General features: G+C 37.1%; 1 protein-coding gene across 3 annotated transcripts in view; it reads right to left on the bottom strand.

Annotated features, from left to right (window-relative positions):
• Positions 1-775: 775 nt before the first annotated feature.
• The window catches only part of Rab27b (RAB27B, member RAS oncogene family), a 158,644-nt gene continuing 140,204 nt past the window's right edge, over positions 776-19,215 (bottom strand). For all 3 annotated transcript variants that reach the window (XM_023715051.1, XM_023715048.1, XM_004623667.2), the window contains 5 exons: positions 15,822-15,993; positions 14,239-14,324; positions 10,015-10,118; positions 5,981-6,104; positions 776-4,654 (listed from right to left, as the gene is read on the bottom strand). In XM_023715051.1, the coding sequence (XP_023570819.1) occupies positions 4,465-4,654; positions 5,981-6,104; positions 10,015-10,118; positions 14,239-14,324; positions 15,822-15,974 (657 nt within the window). In that variant the 5' untranslated portion in view covers positions 15,975-15,993 and the 3' untranslated portion in view covers positions 776-4,464. The remainder of the gene's footprint in view (positions 4,655-5,980; positions 6,105-10,014; positions 10,119-14,238; positions 14,325-15,821; positions 15,994-19,215) is intronic.

Here is a 19,215-nt window from a genome sequence, read left to right as displayed (position 1 = left end):
CAATATTGAAGAGCACAATTTAGCCAATTTTGAACTCTCATTTCTCCTCACAGCTTTTGCTCTGCTGTGTCTTTGTGGCTAGGCCTTCACCCAAGACTCTGAAGGCAATAATTTCATAAAATCTTCAATGAGTAGTATCAGAGATTTATAAAGCATTGAGACAACATTCATATAAGGTAACATTCTCTGTCAACACTCTCCCAAGAAGCCAGCAGGTATCACCTTGATCAAAGAACAAGAAGAAAATACAGCTTATGGAAAACTTTCAGACAGCATCTCTAATATAGATAGCATCTTGGCATCATTAGAAATGATAAATTTTTCTCCAAAATACGCACACACTAGACAGTGCTGTAAAGCTTGGAAGTAGAAGATAAAAGACAACTCTTTTACCACTGGCTAACATCAGCGCTCAGATCTTTAAAAAAGATATTATGTAGCTTAGGAAATAAGATTAGAATATCATTTCTATATTTTGAGTTTTATAATAAAAATTTAAAATCCTTTATGGATGATAGGATTTTTTTCTCTCAAATTTATGTGATACCCATTAAGAAAGTATGTATCTGTTTTAAAAGCAACTGAGATTTATTTATTTATTTAATCTTTTACTTATTTATGTATTTGGTACAAGGTCTCGCTATACAGCTTGGACTCATAGTGATCCTCCTGTCTCAGCCTCCCCAGCGATGGAATTACAGTCGTGTGCCACCATGCCTGGTCTCGGTGGCCAGCACGGCACACCAGGGGTTCAGGGGCCAGCATGGTATGTGGAACAGGGTATCACACCGACGTCCTTGTGCTTGACAGGCAGCACTGACACTGCTGAGCTATCTCCCCAGCCCACAGGAAAGATTTAGAACAATAATCTTATTCACAGGCACACGTGCTCCACATTATCTATTATGTCTTTGTATCTACTGTATCAGTACACAATATTAGCTTCTAATTTTTGTATGCATGCTAGTGGTGAAGATAATATGGGATTGATCATTTTGTTGATTCCTAACAGACACTACGGTCAAACTTCTACTACTTATTCGGGAAACAAGAAAAGTGCTGAGAAAAATTCCTGCCCAGTTCTTACTATCTGTACAGGTTGGCAAACAAGTATAGTAGAGTATGACAAAGATGCACAGAATGGTCCACCTGGTAAAGTACAATTGGTAAAATACTTTAGAAAATGCTGGTCTTGAATTGTTTGCAGTGCGACAGCTGATAATATGGAAATGAAGGATAATTAGCTAGAGTGACAACATGAGAGTTTTTAAATTCTTAATGGATAAACATCCAATTCTCAACACTCAGTGTTTTCTTTAATTTATGAGTTGCTACCATCATTAGACCTCAACAGACATTCCATTCTCTTGACTGTATTTGATACACTTAAGAAGTCTTTCTGCATTTTCAGTAAAAGATAGCCTTGCACTTAATCGCAATTAAGTCTCGAGTACCTTCCACTCTATGAGAAGTAAGCTAGGAAACCAAGAGAAGGTGGTAACGATCTCTAGATTCCAATAAAGGCTGTGCCTTCTTTGCTAATGATCTCAGAAGACCTTTAGCTGTGTGGGTATCACAGTAAGGCCTTCCTAAAAGAGACCAGAGCAAATGAGCTGTAGCTGGAGACAAATTTGGTCACAGAAATATTTTAGGCACTAAATTAGGATGATGTAAACATCAAACCAGTGTAAACATTCTACAAAAGAGTTCTGTACCAGAAAAGGTTTCATGTACATTTTAAACATTTCTTCAAAATAGAAGATGATTTACTGAACCATTTTGAAATGATCAGAAAGCAGGACTTATTTTGGGTAAAAATATATACTATTATGGGATAAAAGAAACAGAATTATTTAAAGCAATCTGTACATTTGTGGCACCAGGTAAGTTTCAAATTGGAAATGAATTCTACAGAGCTATTAACCCTGAAATAATGAAGGAATTTCTAATAATGGCTACCTAGATTTGAAGGTTACATGTCATTTTTTCCAGAGAAAATATTTTTAGAACAAGTATTTACTTAAAAATAAAATAATATTTTCATTTTCTTGTCAGTTATAAATTTCAGTCCTTTTGAAATTATTACCCAATAATTGTTATTTATGCAGGCACAGTTCTATAATTATGGGCCTCATCACCCTTTGCTTCATGCTTCAGCTATCATATAGCAATCTCAAAATAGACCCTGAAAAAATACTCATTAGATAATTGACAATGACAGAATCCTGGCACATTATATCAATCATATAACTGGAAAATGAACAGTAAATGAAAGAAATATCCCACAAGAATCTCTAGCATTTTATAAAAGTCTAGCCTTCCCTATTATGGAAATGCAGGAGCCTGACAATGTGGACTCCTTGGAAAAGAAACTCATACTAGTCACAAAAATTTACCAGACTTTATGGCAGCAGTGGTTACATGGTTTCTCCTCACTGTCCTTCTAGAAGAAATACCTTAATTGTTTAGATAATAGCTTTCTAGATTCATGGTGCAGGCACTGAGTTCATGCAGAGTGTTCTAGAGAAAACACAGCTGAAAAGAATACCAAGCCATGGTCCGACTTAGTAGGTGCTGCACTGCTAGAGAAATCATAGGCTTAGCACCGCACAGTTAACACTGAGAATACCCTGGGGACCTTTCTCATAACAGCTTCTAAGGTGTTCTGTTTTGTGGCACATGTTTGGGTCTAGTTCATCCCCAAAACGCAAATAGTTATTATCTTGGCTCTTTTTGTATTTCTGAAACATTCAATAGCAGATGGAGGTTTGTAAAATATGTTGAAAAGGGAACTGCAATTCTAAGTTCTTTAATGTTCCTTACTTAACAAAGTAAATATAGAGTATGGAAAAATGAGGTTCAGTTGGAAAAATTTTATAGGAACGTGAGTAATTCTGCAAAAATTATATACTCACAGTAAAAAGGAAAAAATGGAATAGTTGCCTTTATCACCGATAGTATAGACTGATATATTATTTAGATATAAATACTATTATAACAGGAATCGCTTGTGTGTATCAGAAACTAAGTTTAAAACTTACATGCCATTAGTGTCCACAAGTATGAGAAATAACCAATAGAAAATACCTTTGTGATAATTTATAGAAAGAAAAGGCAGCTTTATGTAAAAAAATAATAATAAAGCAACTGACCACATTTTTGGTGAGATAAGATATGGCTTCATCTCGGCCCAACATTCACACATAGGGCAAGTATAGATTTTTTTTCTTAGACAAAATAAAAACATATTGTAATAAAGAATATGGTATCATCAATTTTTATATAATTAATGACATGAAAATTCAGAGGAACCCTAGAATTGATCCATCATTATTCTGAGGTTGGTGGGCTAAGATGTGACACATTTAATGTTTCTGCAATTGATTCAAAGCCAGGGGTGAGAGAGGGTTGAAAGGAAAAACATGAATCAGACTTTCTAGTGCTCTGGTACAGTAAAAGGAAACCTATAATTAGGAATCACTTGTGTTTTATATGAACAGTGTATTTTATCTTTAAATTTTAGGTTAAATAAGTTTTCTGGATTACATTTGAAAAGAGATATTTAATATACGGCAGTGGTTTATTGAGTTTTGTGACTATTTACCACATTTGCTGAGAAAAGCAAAATGTTGGAAAGGGGAACATTTAGATTTCTGTTTAAGCATAACTGGTATTATCAGCTTCTAACTGGCTTGGGTGAAACTTGACTAAATAACTCTTCCAGACATCTGTAACAGATACATTTGATTTCAGCTGTACAAATGCCTCATTTCTACACTTTTTCCTCCAGAAAGTTCTCCCCTACTTTGTCAACCACAGTCCTGTTCTTGTCTACCTGCCACTTATTAGGATGCTAAAAATCATATTACTATGCAATCTCCTCATTTCAGCAGAATTCTGACCTTCATCCATCATAAGCTTATCAGTAATTTAACCACTCTAGTTCAGCATCTTGGGTACATACAGTCATGTCATTCTTAATGGACCACATAAAATTCTCCATTGTGTAACCAATTTTAGCTAATATGTTTTCCCCAATAGAAATGTAGAAGGATGAATCATATTTGATATAAATAAATGCAAATTTTTAAAAATCTTTCTGTATTCTTCCAGTAGTAGCCTATTCCTTTCTTCATTGTAGCAAAGTAATATTTGATGTCTTTTAAAACTCACTGATACTTATTTCTTGTATGCTCTCTTGCATGCTATGCTTTTTTATATAAAAAAACTGAGCATCAGGATGGTTAGATTGGTCATCTTAGAAAGCCTTCAATTTTATTTGGAAGAGACTCAAGAATAGCTGGTCAGTTCTTTTCAACACTTTTAGCTATTCCTGTTCTTAAAATAGGTTTTCTGGATGAAAAAGGAAAACATGCTGTTGTGTATGGTCCAATTTGTGGTTTGTCACTGTTTTCAGAAGCAATATTTGGGCAAGTGTCTTGGCTGTCAGCTCCGGTGTACAGGCTAGCAGGCACATTTCTTCTCTGCTGACTTCTCCCCATCTAGCTTTCCAGAATTTCCACCATTGACAGCATCGGGGACCTGTGTCTTCTCCACACACTGTTCCATTCGTTTCATTATTAAGTCCAGAAGGGTTTCCACAGATTTCTCTACATTCTGTCCAGTAGCTGCACTTGTTTCAAAATATGGAATGCTAGTATAGAAAAAATGACACAAATGTGTTTGAAACTGACAGAATTGCATGTATATATCATATATAACATGATGTCCTAAAGTATACAGACATTGTGCAGAAGACAAAGCCTAGTTAACTAACAGATGTATTACTTCACACAATTATCTTTGTGTTAACATGGACTGTCTTGGTATTTTTCAAGAGTATAATTTATCACTATTAAATACAAACAACATGCTGCTCAGGATATCTTTTAAACTTCCTGTTGAAAACTGTCAAGAAAGTAAATAGTACATTTTCTCACAAAATGTTAACAAATACTTCAAGAAGATGAAATCAGAAAAGATTCAAGATGTATAGGTGAATCACGCAAGCACAATTAGGACTGCCAGGGAAACTGTGAAATCGTGTTTCTGTTGGATAAACTGGAAACATCCTTGTTCTTTTTTCTTAATGTGAAAAGTTGAAGAGCTGCAAGTTGACGAGCTGCTCTTTAGTATTACAACCAACTGCATGGGCAAGGGAACTGCTCGTGGAAGTAGGCAGCAGTTGAGGTCAAGGCATGATCACTGGTTAAAAAAAAAATCACAAGACGGAAAAATGCCTACACTAGGGATCAATACCCCTATTAAACTATCATTTCCATTTCAGTGGGTCACTGGAAATCTGATGCACTATAAATTAAGTATGTATCAATTAGGATATTTACACAAATGCAGACAATTTTTAAAAAGGTCCAAAAAGATGTAAATTTTTAATCTCTGAATGAGAATCTTTCAGGAAAAAAAATGACACATATAATGACACTGTTTTAAGTTTAAAAAATAATTCTTCTGTGGAAACCAATGTAGTTATATGGATTCATGTTTGTGGATTTTTTTTTTTTTTCACTGTCACATAAGCTCAGCTAGGACACAGGCAATATTATCCTGTTCATGTTAGGATTCTGGTAGCATATAGAGTTTAAGAACCTGAGCTCAACTGAATTTTAGGTCTATTCTTCATATTTGCTTGGCTTTCATAAGTATTTAATCTCTCTGTGATCAATTCTTCATCTCTAAAATGGGATAACTGTAGTATCTCCTGTTCATGCTTTTGAGGAATTAAATAAGATAAGGTAGGAATAGTTGCTAGCCTGTAGCAGGGATTCAGTAAATGTTAAGTGCTATTATTAGGCACTGAAACATCACATACTCCTCTGGAAGGGCTTTGTAATTTACTAACTGTTCTCCAGCCTTGGGGGGATCCCTTCTCACCTCAGTCTCAGGCTTCTGCTATATTCCTGAGCAACAGAGCGAAAAGTCAGGTGGTGCTAGCTTACTCTTTTCAGTGGAACTGACTTACCCATATTTTTCAGCTAATTCCCGGGCTTGCCGTTCATTGACTTCCCTCTGGTCTGGCAGGTCTGCCTTGTTGCCAATTAATACTATGTCTGGATTTTCACAGTAAGCATTTGCTTGAAGTTGGCCTTGGAAAACAGATGGAACCCACAAGTCAGTTATAAACAAGTGATGTCAAATTACTGCTCTTACTCAAGATTCCTAATCGAATTGTTCATCTTCATTTTGGTTGGTTACTGATGCTAACTTACTCTTCTCACTCACATTTTCCTCTTCCAAAAAAGGAAACACTACAGCACCTCTGTACTTGTGGGTTGTGATGATGACCAATGATAAGCACTGAGCACCTGAGTCAGTACCGAGTCCAGCTATGCGTTCTAGCGCCTGGGGAAAGGTCCTGACACACTGCTTCACACCATTTCTTCCTCCAAAAGGGGAAATAGTTGAACAGGATTGTAAAGTGTATAAATCTGCCTGTTCAATGTTAGAGGACGCTAAATGTTCATCATCAAAGTGATGATCTACTCATAGAGTTTTAAATCACCAAAAATTCAGGTAGAAACAATTTGAATACAGGTAACTTGCTTTTTCTTTTTTTCTCCATGAAAACAGCGTGTGTGTGTGTGTGTGTGTGTGTGTGTGTGTGTGTGTGTGTAGCAGAGACAGGGAAACACAGATAGAGGAGTGACAGAGGGGGGAGGAAAGGAGGAAGAGAAGAAAAGTAAACAAACCCGTCAACTTGTGTTTTCTAAGCCACAGTCAAAAGGAAGAACACAGAGGTTTGCCCTGTAATAGCAATTACTTGAGGGTTAGAAACTCAACTCCTGCCATGCGGCAATTAATTATCTTAAATCCTATCAAAATCCTTCTGGAGACTGAAAGTAATGGAGTTTTGTCTGCCTCGAAGGACAACAAACCATTCTCTGAAAAAAAAAAAAGTAATAATCTTATTATGTCCCTGTCTCCTCTGAATCTAATAATACTTCCAAAATTTGAATAAGAAAATAAAATATTAAAAGGAAATACAGATCCTAAGGTAAACATTCATTTTCAAAAGCAATTAAGGAAGTCAGAATTTGTTGATATTTTTTCACACTCATTGTTATTAAGGGCCAGCCAGAGAGCTCAGCGGACTAAAGTGCCTGCTTAGGCAGAGTGCAGGGGCCAGGGTTCGATCCTCAGCCTGCCATGCTGGCCCCACCCCCCGGGGCACGCTGAGACAGTGACTGAGACTGGATGTGGTAGCCCACGCCTGTAATCCCAGCGCTTGGGAGGCTGAAAACAGGAGAATCACTACGAGTCTGATCTACATGGTGAGACCTTGTACACCCTGTAGACCCTGTCCTAAATTTATTTAAAAACAAAAAAACCCATTAAATTTGAAAGCAGTCACACATATTTAAATTGTTAATAATATTTAAGTGTAATGTGTTAATTATATATAGTATGCAGTAATTTGTATATATACAAACATCTAGTCAATGTCAGAAATTTACCAAGAACTAGAATATCTTAGTGAACTGACATAGACACAGTCTGTCTTTTTATAGAGCTTACATTCTAGTGGTGGGAAAAGTAAATTAATAAGTAAACATAAAATACATGTTACAAGGATAGATCACAAAATATGATAAATGTTTGCATTTTAAAATTTTCGTGCAGTACTTTATATGACAGAGTACTACTCAGTTATAAGGAAAGACAAACTCGAACCCTTTATAGGTAAACGGATGAGATAGAGGCTATACCTATAAGTGAAATAAATCAGACCCACATGTGTAAATATTGTATTGCTTTCCTAGTGTAAAAACATGAAAGAATAAATAAAAGCTGAAAGGTATAATAGATACAGTAAAACAGAAGCAAACTGAACTTAAGTATTAGACAACAAAGATGAGGGAAAAGAGAAAAGATAGGAAAAAAAGCAGGGAAAACCATGCAAGTATATAATATACACAGGAAAGATGAGATGATTATACTTATAAATTCCATCAGTGTTTTGAAAATAACAGTTAATGTTTAGAATTTTCTGAGCAGCTACATCAAAGAGCAGTGTAATACAAAACCCATGGTCGACTACCTCGCATCTTGGTCTTCTAAATGTGTACCACTTCTAATGTCTTATCAATTATTACACTTTCTTTAAAATAAAACAAAAAAAGACAAGGAAAAAAATTTAGATTTCTTTTTTTTTTTTGTATTTTAGGGATGGGTCTTCAGGGTGTTCAGGGTCTCACTACTACATCAGACTCATAGTGATTCGCCTGTTTACAGCATCCCAAGAGCTGGGATTACAGGCACGCGCCATCACACCCAGTCTCAGTTGCTCTCTCAGCATGCCCCAGGGGTGGAGCTGGCACAGCAAGATTTCTTGAAATCAAGACCAATATTCAGTTATTTCCCCAATCATGCATAACTATATCTGTTAATCTGATCAACAGATTTGATGATAAAAATAGATAATATAATAACTATTGTTAATTAGCTATTCCTGTTTTTGAAAATCTGTAACATATGTATTGTGTTACCATGTTTCTGTCTTTTTTTCTATTTGTTTTTGCTTCTGTTCCTACTCTTCAAAATAAAATAAAATTTTATTTAAAAAAAGAAGACAAGAAAATAGAAAAAGTTAAGGTTTCTTGAAAGCAAGCACTAATAATCAATTATTTATCCAATCTTGCATAAGTATTTCTCTTCATCTGAACAACAGATCTGATGACAAAAATAGGTAATATAACAACCATTGTTAATTAGCTATTCTCATTTTAAAATCTGAAACATATAATGCACTGTATATGTTGTCCCCTTTCTGTCTTTGTTTCTGCTGTTTGTTTTTGCTTTTGTTTTTTACTCTTCAAAATAAAAGAAAACAAAAATTTATTATTACAATAAAAGAAAAACTGCCATGAATCCCTCTCAAGATAATTCCTCTTTCTTCAAAAGCACTTACTCCACCACTCTTGTCCCTTTCTAGAGCACTTTGCAAAATTTTTTTCCCAGAGTATCTCGAGTTACATGGCAGTAGCACCTCAATATCCTAAATCTGTTTCAAACATTTGCCTTTCATGGCCATTTTGACTTTGGGGATGGGCCAGAAGTCACATGGCATCAGAGTTGATGAATAAAGTGGATGAGGACACACTCATGCTTCTATTGCACACAAATTGCCATACATCATTTTTAAGCAACAATGTAGAATGATCATGATAGACAGATTGGGGAATTCAGAGGCTCCTGGGAAAAAAAAAACTTAGATGTTACCAGAGCAACACTACCAGCCCAGGGGAGAAGAGTAGAAGGGCAATTGAGCTCTCCTATGATTGTACATCCCATTAGGATGAAATTCCTTATTTGTACTAAAAACATCACGAAATACTCTTTTCTAATGCTACATCAATTTAAAAAATAAAGGAAATTTCTGGCACTTCTCTCCTGTATTGATTTATATCAATCTGATTCCAATGACTAGTTATGTAACATTTAAATTTCATATTATATGTAAGTGGCCCAGAGGTTAAGGACTTTTCTATGTGAGACTTTCTCACATTTGAACAATTTCTTTTTAGTATAAATCCCAATATGATGTGATGGACAGGCACACTCACTGACCCTTATCATCTTCAGGCTGTTCTGCTCTGGATTTTTTTCCAGCCTAATTAAGCTCTTTGTTCTCGAGGCTATTTTAGGTGCCAGACTCCCCTCTCAGGAGGTACACCAGCTTAGATGTCATAATGTGAGGCTTCAAAATTTACCTGATAAATGGAACTCATAGTCTTTTAATTACAGTTATAAAGACCTTAAATATAGGCATTGAGAAAGCTATATATGCTTCCTTTATGAAGAATGTCAGAGGAAAGTAAAAGCCCAAGGCACCTTGGGAGACCATATAAAGGCTGCCACTCTGGAGGTGGGACAGGAAACACCAAACTCTTGACTTTCTGGTGTTAATCTCTGCACCCATTCTGGCTGCAGGGAAAGCAAGCGAACAGTGCAGTGGAGTCCCAAAGACGCCAGCGCCCATTACTCAGCCCCACTTACTCATCCAGTTTCTGACATTTAAGAAGCTCTGTTGACTGGTGAGGTCAAACATTAACAAGAAGCCCATGGCGTCTCTAAAGAACGCAGTGGTGAGGCTCCGGAACCTACGGAGGAAACACAAGGGCAGGTCTGAGTGTTAGCACACACACTTAGGGCCCTTGTACAAACACTGCTGTTTCTCCTTTAGATATGCAATCTCCATGGCTGGCCCTTGTGCATGACTGTAGAAATGGAAAAGAGGGAACAAAGACAGCTGGGGGTACCAGGAGGGAGGTTTTTGTTGTAGAGTTTTTATAAGACTGCGTCCTGGCTTTGTGATCTTGTGGCAGTGAGACAGAGATTGTAGCATTCAATTACATACTTGCTTATACAGCTTCTTGGAATCCTTTTCCTGTTGGCTCATGAGTATCTTGTGGACCAGAATACCAATTTACACTGTTTTAGTGAGGGCACTAATGTATACTTTTCAATCTTTCCTGTCTGTACCCAGTGGAAGAGTTGGCACACAAAGGCCTGCCATGAATGTGTGTGATCTTATGAAGCAAACCACAACTACCTAGCAGCTGAAACTAGAATTCTTATGCAAGGAACAATATTAATGCGCAAACTCTCACTAATTTTTTAGTGTAAAACTGAGCTTCAGGTTGGCATCTGGTTCTCATGAAAAAGCGGAAGGTAGTGGGACTAAGCCAAGATCAGGACAAAAGAGAGAGTTGGTAGCTGGAGAAGGGACGTGAGAAGACTCATTTCTAATGGGGCATGTTGAAGAACATGAAAGTCTCTATTCTCTTTTTTCCCATATAGAAATTCTGTCATGGCCGAGGTGAAGACTTTCTCTACCCACTCCTCCCCAAGTCCCCTCAGATCTATAGCGAAGCTGAAGATGTGCTGAGATCCACTTAGATATGAGCAAGGAGTAAATGGGAAACTATTCATAGGAACTAGAACTTGACAGAGGGTTAAAACAGGCATGTAACTGAAATAGAGAAGGATATCACTTCTTATTCCAACTACCATTTTAATTGTTGGGGTACTATTTAGCCTAATTTGTGGCTATTTCATGTTGATTTTCTCCAACATGACAGGTTCTTAACTATTCTTATATTATGTGCATTTTCTAGATAGTTTCACTTACTTCCTTGCCATTTACACAGTGTGCCTAATTACTAGTTGGTTATTTCTACATGTAGGACAATAAAGGATTTCCAGCATCATACACTACAAACCAACATGGCCCTCACTCTTGATTTCTCTCAATGGAATCATCTTCCTCCTGCTGGTCTTCACAATCTCTCCTCCACCTGCTCATCAACACACTTCTCTCTACCTGCTCATTTCTGTCCATTTACCTTGCCAATGCTCCAGTTCCAGACCTAGATCTCTCACTTGTATAACTTCAACAGCCTTTTTACTAGGCTTTCTGTGTCCAATTTTGTTTGGGACTCCCCACCTATGTCTTCCTATTGATTACATTAATTCTCTACCAACATCATCTTCTTCAATATGCATGGCTCCTAGGATAATACCTTAACTCCTCCTTAAGCTGTCAAGACTCAGCAGGACCTGATCCTTCCTTATCGTCTGTGCAGCTTTATCTCTTGACCACAGACAGGCATGCTGATCTGCCTTCAATCTGAGAAAGTTCACTCTCCTTCCTGGGGTCTCAGACCTGCTGGTGGTTCTCTGGGTAGTCTCACACCAATGTTTTTTTTTTCCTCCTACCTTTCTTTAGCCTAGATAATAATCACACATTCCATATGAGTGTGCAAAATGGCACCAGAGGAAATAGCACTTCCCCAAGGAGACTCCTAGCACCCACACCTGGGTGAGGCCCTCCTCCGGATAGATGCAGTTGTTCCAGGCCTCTATTGTATTATCTGAAAACTCCATGAGAAAATGAGTTGCTCTTCTAATTTACTCCATTATGTTTTCATGGCATGTAACACTGCTTGCTTACAAAATACTTGTGAAATTAAAGGGAGTATGAGAGAGAGAGGAAAAAAGGGAATAGAAAAAGGTATAAAATTTTGGACATTCAAAATTACTTCAGTAAAGAATACTTTTAGTTCAAAGCAAACAACAACAAAAAACAAACTGCTACTTGTTTCCCAATTATAATTTCCTTCAAAGGGCATTATCACGATCTGAAAATGTAGAGTGAAAATGACAAAAAAATTATTCATCTTTTTATTGTAGATTTGTTTCTGCCACTTCCTGGGAGTTTGTAGAATTTATAGGGGTTTTATTGAATGACTGTCTCTTTGGAGACTGACTACACTCACAAAATCACCTGCTACTCAACCAACATAGCAAGTGGATAATAAACCTGTTATTTGTTCTGTGTGTAAACGTGTGTTCAGAATAAGACTATATATGTTATTTTCCACTCATTCTCCATAGCACACCAGGGAGTCACTCAAAAATAGGCTTGTTATGTGACATGATTGTGTCAAACAAATTTTCATGGACAATAATATACATAGGATACTCTTGCCTGGGAGCAGGCTTATAATTTCAGCTCCTCTGCCTGGCATCGTTCTTATTGCTTATTCCTTCAAAGAAGAAAAATAATTGATTTGAGGCTTCACATAACCTCCCTTCAATTTTACTCTGGCTGGTGAGTCAACAGAATGAGGAAAGCAAGAACCATACAGAAACATCCTAGAGTCAGATACCTTAGTGTACATTCTCTCTCAGTAGGCACTAAGGCTGTGCCCTGCATCCTCCAAGTTTACATAAGGATTATGTATTATATTTTCCTTTTTCCCCTGATGTGACTTCTATCAATAATCATTATCTTACAACGATCGTACTTCCCAGATGTCCTGAGGCATAGGGATGAGGTGTGAGGCACTGTTTATCTTGTTGCTTAGATACACTTTGTATATACAAAATGCAACATTCTCAAGGGATGAATAAGCTCAGAGTTATTAAGACTGCCCTTAGTCTTCCCCATCTCCCTCATAGTGCAGCTGTCCTAAGAGGACAGATGAGAGAAGCCTGCCATCATGCTGGGCTGACATATCCTGTGCAAGGACATATGGGAAGCACATTTTCTCCTATTACTTCTTCAAAAATGAATTAAACCAGTCTATAAAACATACATCTTTGTGACAACAGAACTGACACATGAATAGAGACTCTTGTGAGGAGAGACTTCAGAGGAACTAGCAGTGTTGAAGGGTGTGTGTAAATGGGATTCACAGTCAGAAAAGCTAACAGAGAGGGCCCAGCACCTCTCCTGGTGTTTACACTCACTGAAAGCGAGAACATGTTGGATGCATTTCAATAATGAAAGTGTTTACAAGCATCAGCATTCTAAAACATACGATGCAAAATTCAGAGATATGTGCCTTCTAAACATCTTTGCTGCCAAACTTGCCACTTTTATTTAACCTTATATTTAAAAATATCTTTAGCTTTGGGTCTTTAATCCTTTGACACATTGGATCTCAAAGAAATACATTTGCATTGAGTAATGGAGCAATGCCTCTAGCTGTAAGCCTTAAACACTTTTGTGTACTGAGTATCTATTTCTTGGACCCTCCCAGAAATTATACCAAAATACCAGGCAGGGTCTCAGCACTCCTGAAATTCACAATTTGGTTGGGTGGAAAAGATCACAAATAAATTGATGAGGTGCCAATAAGATTGAAACAGAAGATTCTTCTAAAGAATAGATGTCATAGGTGTTGAGAAGAAAGGAGGGAGCTTGTTTCAGCTGAGGTGTAAAGATGGGCTTGACAGAGGAGAAAGAATCTGAGTCAGGCCTAGTGACAGGAGAAGACCAGAGTAGATGGGAGGAAGTTTAAGAGTTTAAATGGAAGGCAATCGGGTGAGCAAGGAAAGCCAGTGTCACTGTGTCTCAAAGAGGCAGTATGCAAGAACAGCAAAGGTGAGAAAAGTCTTCCTTTGAGTCCCTCATGGAGTAGCAGTTGTAATAGAGCTTATGTCCCATCTTCATTTTAAGTAACTCTTAAAAGGTTTCTTTCTACCAATGAACACAAAGACAGACTTATTTGAATCTGATTTCAGTAATCTGTACCAACTACACACTACTAGATATGGTGAATTAGTTAGAAGTCAGTAACTTTTATTTCTCATCCAAATGTCTGTTTTAGAAATGGGAAGATCTGCACATGTATCATTTGTTTTTCAGTTCACATGCAAAACTTGTTTTACATAAGATTTTTAGAGTTGTATGTCAAAGTAATTCCTTCTTACCGCTCTTGGCCTGCTGTGTCCCAAAGCTGCAGATGCACTTTAAATGCTTTCCCTGATGATCCATTTGGCCCTTGTGTGTTATAAACCTGAAAAACACAATTCTTTTCATTTCATCTTGCTTTGGATTTTGTCAACATTCTAATTCTCTGGGTTCACTCAACATGTTTTTTTCTTGATTACTATAATCAGAGTTCAGAGTGCAGAATAAATATTTGCTCTATTTTCCCCAGAAGTATCACATAGATCTCACTTTTAAATGTCAAATATAAATATGATTTTCAACACAATTTAGGCATTCTGAAAACTTAAATTAGGCACCTTCTGTTATTTCCTCACACAGGCAGCTAACATCAGAATAAGACCCAACTTCTTAGTTCAAGTATCAGTGTTTCATTTTCTTAACTGAGCTACTTTTCTTACCTGCAAATTGAGACCCATAATCTCTTCCTAATTCACAGAGTTGCTACAGACTTTAATAAAATAATAGATAGGAAAGCATTTAAAGAAAAAAATAAAGTGCTTTATGAATGCCTGAATATCTTTTTAGTGTGAAATATTTTCAGAACATGTTAACTGTAAAATATACACAGAACTTCTCAGCATATTGGCAGAGGATGTTTCAAGCCTTCCTTGACTAACCGTTCTTTAAGGGAGCTATTTGGTTAAGTTCAGTGGTTTAATGTAAAAGTTCTAAAAGGAAATTTTTGCCAGGAGTTATACTCAGATTGGTGAGACACTAGAGAGGGGCAAACCCTAGAGTTATTAGAAGCGAGTGTGCTAAAACTACACTACACTATACTATACTGACTTTCAGATAAAATAAAAGTATGTTTCAACTTCCAAGGCAATGTCCTTTCACTGAAGACTTCCTTTCTTTTCTTTCCCAGTTCTCAAGGAATGAGTTGATTTGTGACATCAACTGGAAGCCACAGCCCTCTTGGCAGTCGAGAACACCTTGCATGGCAGTAAATCTGGCCAGGCTTATGTGCCTATGCTACATGTCTCACATGTCACAATATCCTTACTCCTGTCATTAGCGTCTAGCATAGGAGAAGGAAGTGGTTGTGATTCTCACTTAAACTCCCTTATCTTGGAAAATAGCATGGATTGGTCTCACATTCTGTTCATAAGAAGCCAATGATTGATGGCTGGGGCTATGCATAAATAAAAATGTGGCAAGCTCTTACAAAGCTCATGTTCCAGTTATTTGCCAATCATACTTTTAACCTCTTTGTTAAAAATAAATAAATACTTGGCCTTACTGAAGAATTTAATTCAGATCAAAGAGTTAACATTTCTATATGTTCAATGGCCCTAATTTTTAAAGATTCCTTAAGAATTCATACAAACAATATGCAAATCCAAAAATTATTTTAACTCTGTATACTTCAGAGACAAGCAACACTGTCAGCCACTATTTTTCTAGCAAAATGTTATTTATAATCAAAAAAGTGTTAGTTAATATTCTAAAGTTATGCATTTCATGTAATAAAAGATACATTGTGGGCAATAAACATTGATTCCCAATTCGTTTTTTATATAGGGGAGTAAGAAAAAGGTTAACAGGATGGTTAAAAACTCACCACACGTTTTTCCCGAAAATCTATTCCTACTGTAGTGATGAATTTGGGATTGAATTTATTATCTGTGTATCTGTAAAGAAATGTCGTCTTCCCCACCCCTGAATCTCCAAGGGCCAGGAGTTTAATCAGGTAATCATAGTCCCCATCGGTCATAGTGAAGGTCTTGGTAGGCCTGTTAAGGAAAGGAAGGAGAAATACATTGCAGTTAAAGTTTATTTTCCTTTGTCCATTATCAAAATACAACATTAATCTCATTCTGAAGGTTAAAAAAATAAAATGCCTCAATTATGCCAAGTTCTGAATGGACTTGATCAAAGCAATTTCAGAGGTGAGGGCATACCTATCATTTCACTTTGCAAAAATGATGAATGATGTCAAATGACATCAAAAATGCTCAAAACAGCTACTGCCATCATACTGGAAGAACTTAAATCAAAATGTCATGAATGTTCATTATTAAAGTCAGTTATCTATGGGACAAAGACAACTGTGCTGGGAAGAGAAAGGACACAGGAACAGAAACCCTGTGAAGAGTGGCGCAGGAATTCTAGAGAGAGAGACGACTATACGTGGAAAATGGAGGAGAAAGCGTGAAGGTACATGTTACATGCAATCATGCAAGAGGAGCTTTCTATTATGTGCATACAAAATATTTTCTTTTTAATTTAAATTTTAAGAAAACTGGAATGAGAACATTATAAAGACTGGTTTGAAATCATTTCAAAAGCGATGCTGAGAAATTCACCACCTTTAAACACTGGAAGCTTCTGTTCTCCAGTGGTAAATCTGTGTTTGGTTGCAAAGTAGTGTATCTTGCAGACCTGGAGAACAGTAAGAGCTACTGAAGGGGAAGCTACCTAATTCTGCTAAAATTTTTTCTGTTGGGAAGAACAAGGCCATTTGCCGCTTCTCCTGTTGCTCTGGCTTGTCTCACCTCAGTTTCATTTGCTTTGCTGTTCCAGTGATGATGAGTGGGGAAGAGCCCCCAGCTCATGCCAGTGTGCTGCCCTGGTGACACCTGGAGTACCACACAGCATCTGACTGACAACAGCATCCACAGAAGGTTCTAGTATGGAGTCTAGGAAACTACCACTTTCTGATTCAAGGATATTGCAGATAAATTTGTCTATTCTAAGTAGTGGAAGGCCTAGAAAGATTTTTTTCTAGAAGGGAAAAAATCTTTCTCATTCCATGAAAAATGAATGCCCCTAATGAAGATTCAGAAAGCACTTTATTCATGAAGAGTTCTACAGTGATTCAATTTAAATTTTAACAAATTTCACAGAGAAATCTAAAAATATGAGATAATTCTAATAATTTTCTACATGTAAGAAAATAATATGCATAATGTGAACATACATACATTTAAATAAAAAATTTTTCTTTGTCAAAATGCAAACTAACTTCTCACTTCAGTAGTAGTTTAATCTAAAAAGTTGTATGTCATTGAATAAAAAAAGATGAAGATAATCGAGAAGCTTATCAAATAACGCAGAATTATTAAACCATTGGAACATTTGAAATTTTTTACATTGTGGGTTTCTCAAATTTAAACTATACTGTTGCTGTTCAATCCTATTAAATTCATAATGAATCTGTGTTCCTTTCTCTATGAATGTCTTGTGAGGAAGGCTACATTGAAGGCTACTAACACACATCTTTGTCCTACAATGTTTTTCTTCTAAAATTTGCACACTGAGGAGGATCCTCAGGATGGGGTTTTGATGAATATAAATACTCATCTAAAAATATCTATTCAAAGTATAATCACGGCCAGGAAGAATTGCATAGCAGCCATCAACAACCAGCCCTCCTCACTGAATGAGTACAGAAGTACAAGCTACTGACATGGACTTCTTCTGGGAAGTTATAGGCATGAGATGAATGAAAGTATGGTGGTCTCGCCTGTTATCCCAGCACTTTTGAAGGCTGAAGCATCATAAGTTCATCATAAGTTTTGAGGCTGAAGGATCATCAGTTCAAGTCCAGTTTGGCAACTTAGGAACTTGTTGAGATTGCGCTTCAAAATAGAAGCTAAGGGGCTGGTGAGATGGCTCAGTGGTCTAAAGCACCTACTTGGAACAAGCTTGGCAAAGCACAGGGACCGCGGTTCGATCCCCCAGCACCACATGCCAGCCAGCCCCGCTCCCTGGTGGGCTGAGCTGGCCACACACACACACACACACACACTAAATAAATAAATAAATAAATAAATGATAAAAAAAAATAGAAGCTAAGAAAGCCTGAATACATAGCTCATGGCCAAGGGCCTAGGTTTCATAGGAATGATAATCGTCATCATCATCACCATCATGACTGCCTAGAAGTGACTAGTTCTCAGCTCGCATGGCTTTATATATAGATGTCTTTTGGGATTTTATTGTTGAAGGTGTTGGCGGCCCCATCCTTTGAGGCAAGTGGGTTGCTAGTGAGGCAAAGTATCATGCTGCTTTCCTCACTAGGGGCCTGGCATTGCCTCAGTCTACTCTCTTTACTTTTCCCCTCAAAACTTTTTCATATGAAACTGTTCTCGAAGATGACACCATCTGGCATGCCACTAAGATGATGGTCTTGACAATCATCAAACTCTTAATTCTCTTAGGAAAAAAAGAGCTTCAATTTATTCTAAGGTAACCAAAGCCAAATTCTTTCCCAGCCATAAGCTTTACTGATGGGAGATAGAATGGAGCTCATTGGCTGCCCCAAGAGAAGATAAAGTTAAGGTATACTGTTGTTTCCTAGAATTAAAATAATAGAATAAAAAACTACATCACCGTACTTTAAACTGATTAAAGTTTTACCACATTGTTGGGCAATTTTGTGCATGCTGCATTTTCAAGAAAAGCTAAATCTTTACCAAACTCAGTATAATACTTTCAATCCATTGTATTAGGCCCAAGAATAAAACTGAAAAGATGTAATTGCTAACAGAGGCAAGGCAGGGTTATACTTGAAAGTTAAGTAAAGATGCAAGAAAATATGGCATAATTTTATAAGCCAGAACATTAGTGATAAAAAGGCAATGACCTGCAGTAGTCAGATGAGACTTAGTAGAGGAAGACAATTCTGCACTTAGCTTTATAGCACAGGAAAAAGCAATGTAGGAGGAGAAAGATTCAGGAGCAGTGCATGCCTGGCTGATGACTTCCCTGTAAGAAGGAATCCATTAACCTCTTGCCAGCCACTTGACCGTCATGTGTTCCTGATCGGTGCCCCATCTGTCCTCTGTTAATTGTACATAACACTGCCGTGGACAATACTGGGGCTGTCTCAGGGCTAAGGTTTAATCCACAGTGAGCCACACAGGTGAACACTGAGATGCACTTTGCTTCTTTTCTATGAATGAAGAGCAGACAGAGCTTTATGGCATTTAACATAAATACCACCTGAAACA

Source organism: Octodon degus, unplaced genomic scaffold (assembly GCF_000260255.1).
Source record: "Octodon degus isolate 3935 unplaced genomic scaffold, OctDeg1.0 scaffold00003, whole genome shotgun sequence".
NCBI classification, from domain to species: domain Eukaryota; kingdom Metazoa; phylum Chordata; class Mammalia; order Rodentia; family Octodontidae; genus Octodon; species Octodon degus.
The sequence above is the reverse complement of the archived record's forward strand: the minus strand, read 5'-3'. Positions and strand labels throughout refer to the sequence as shown.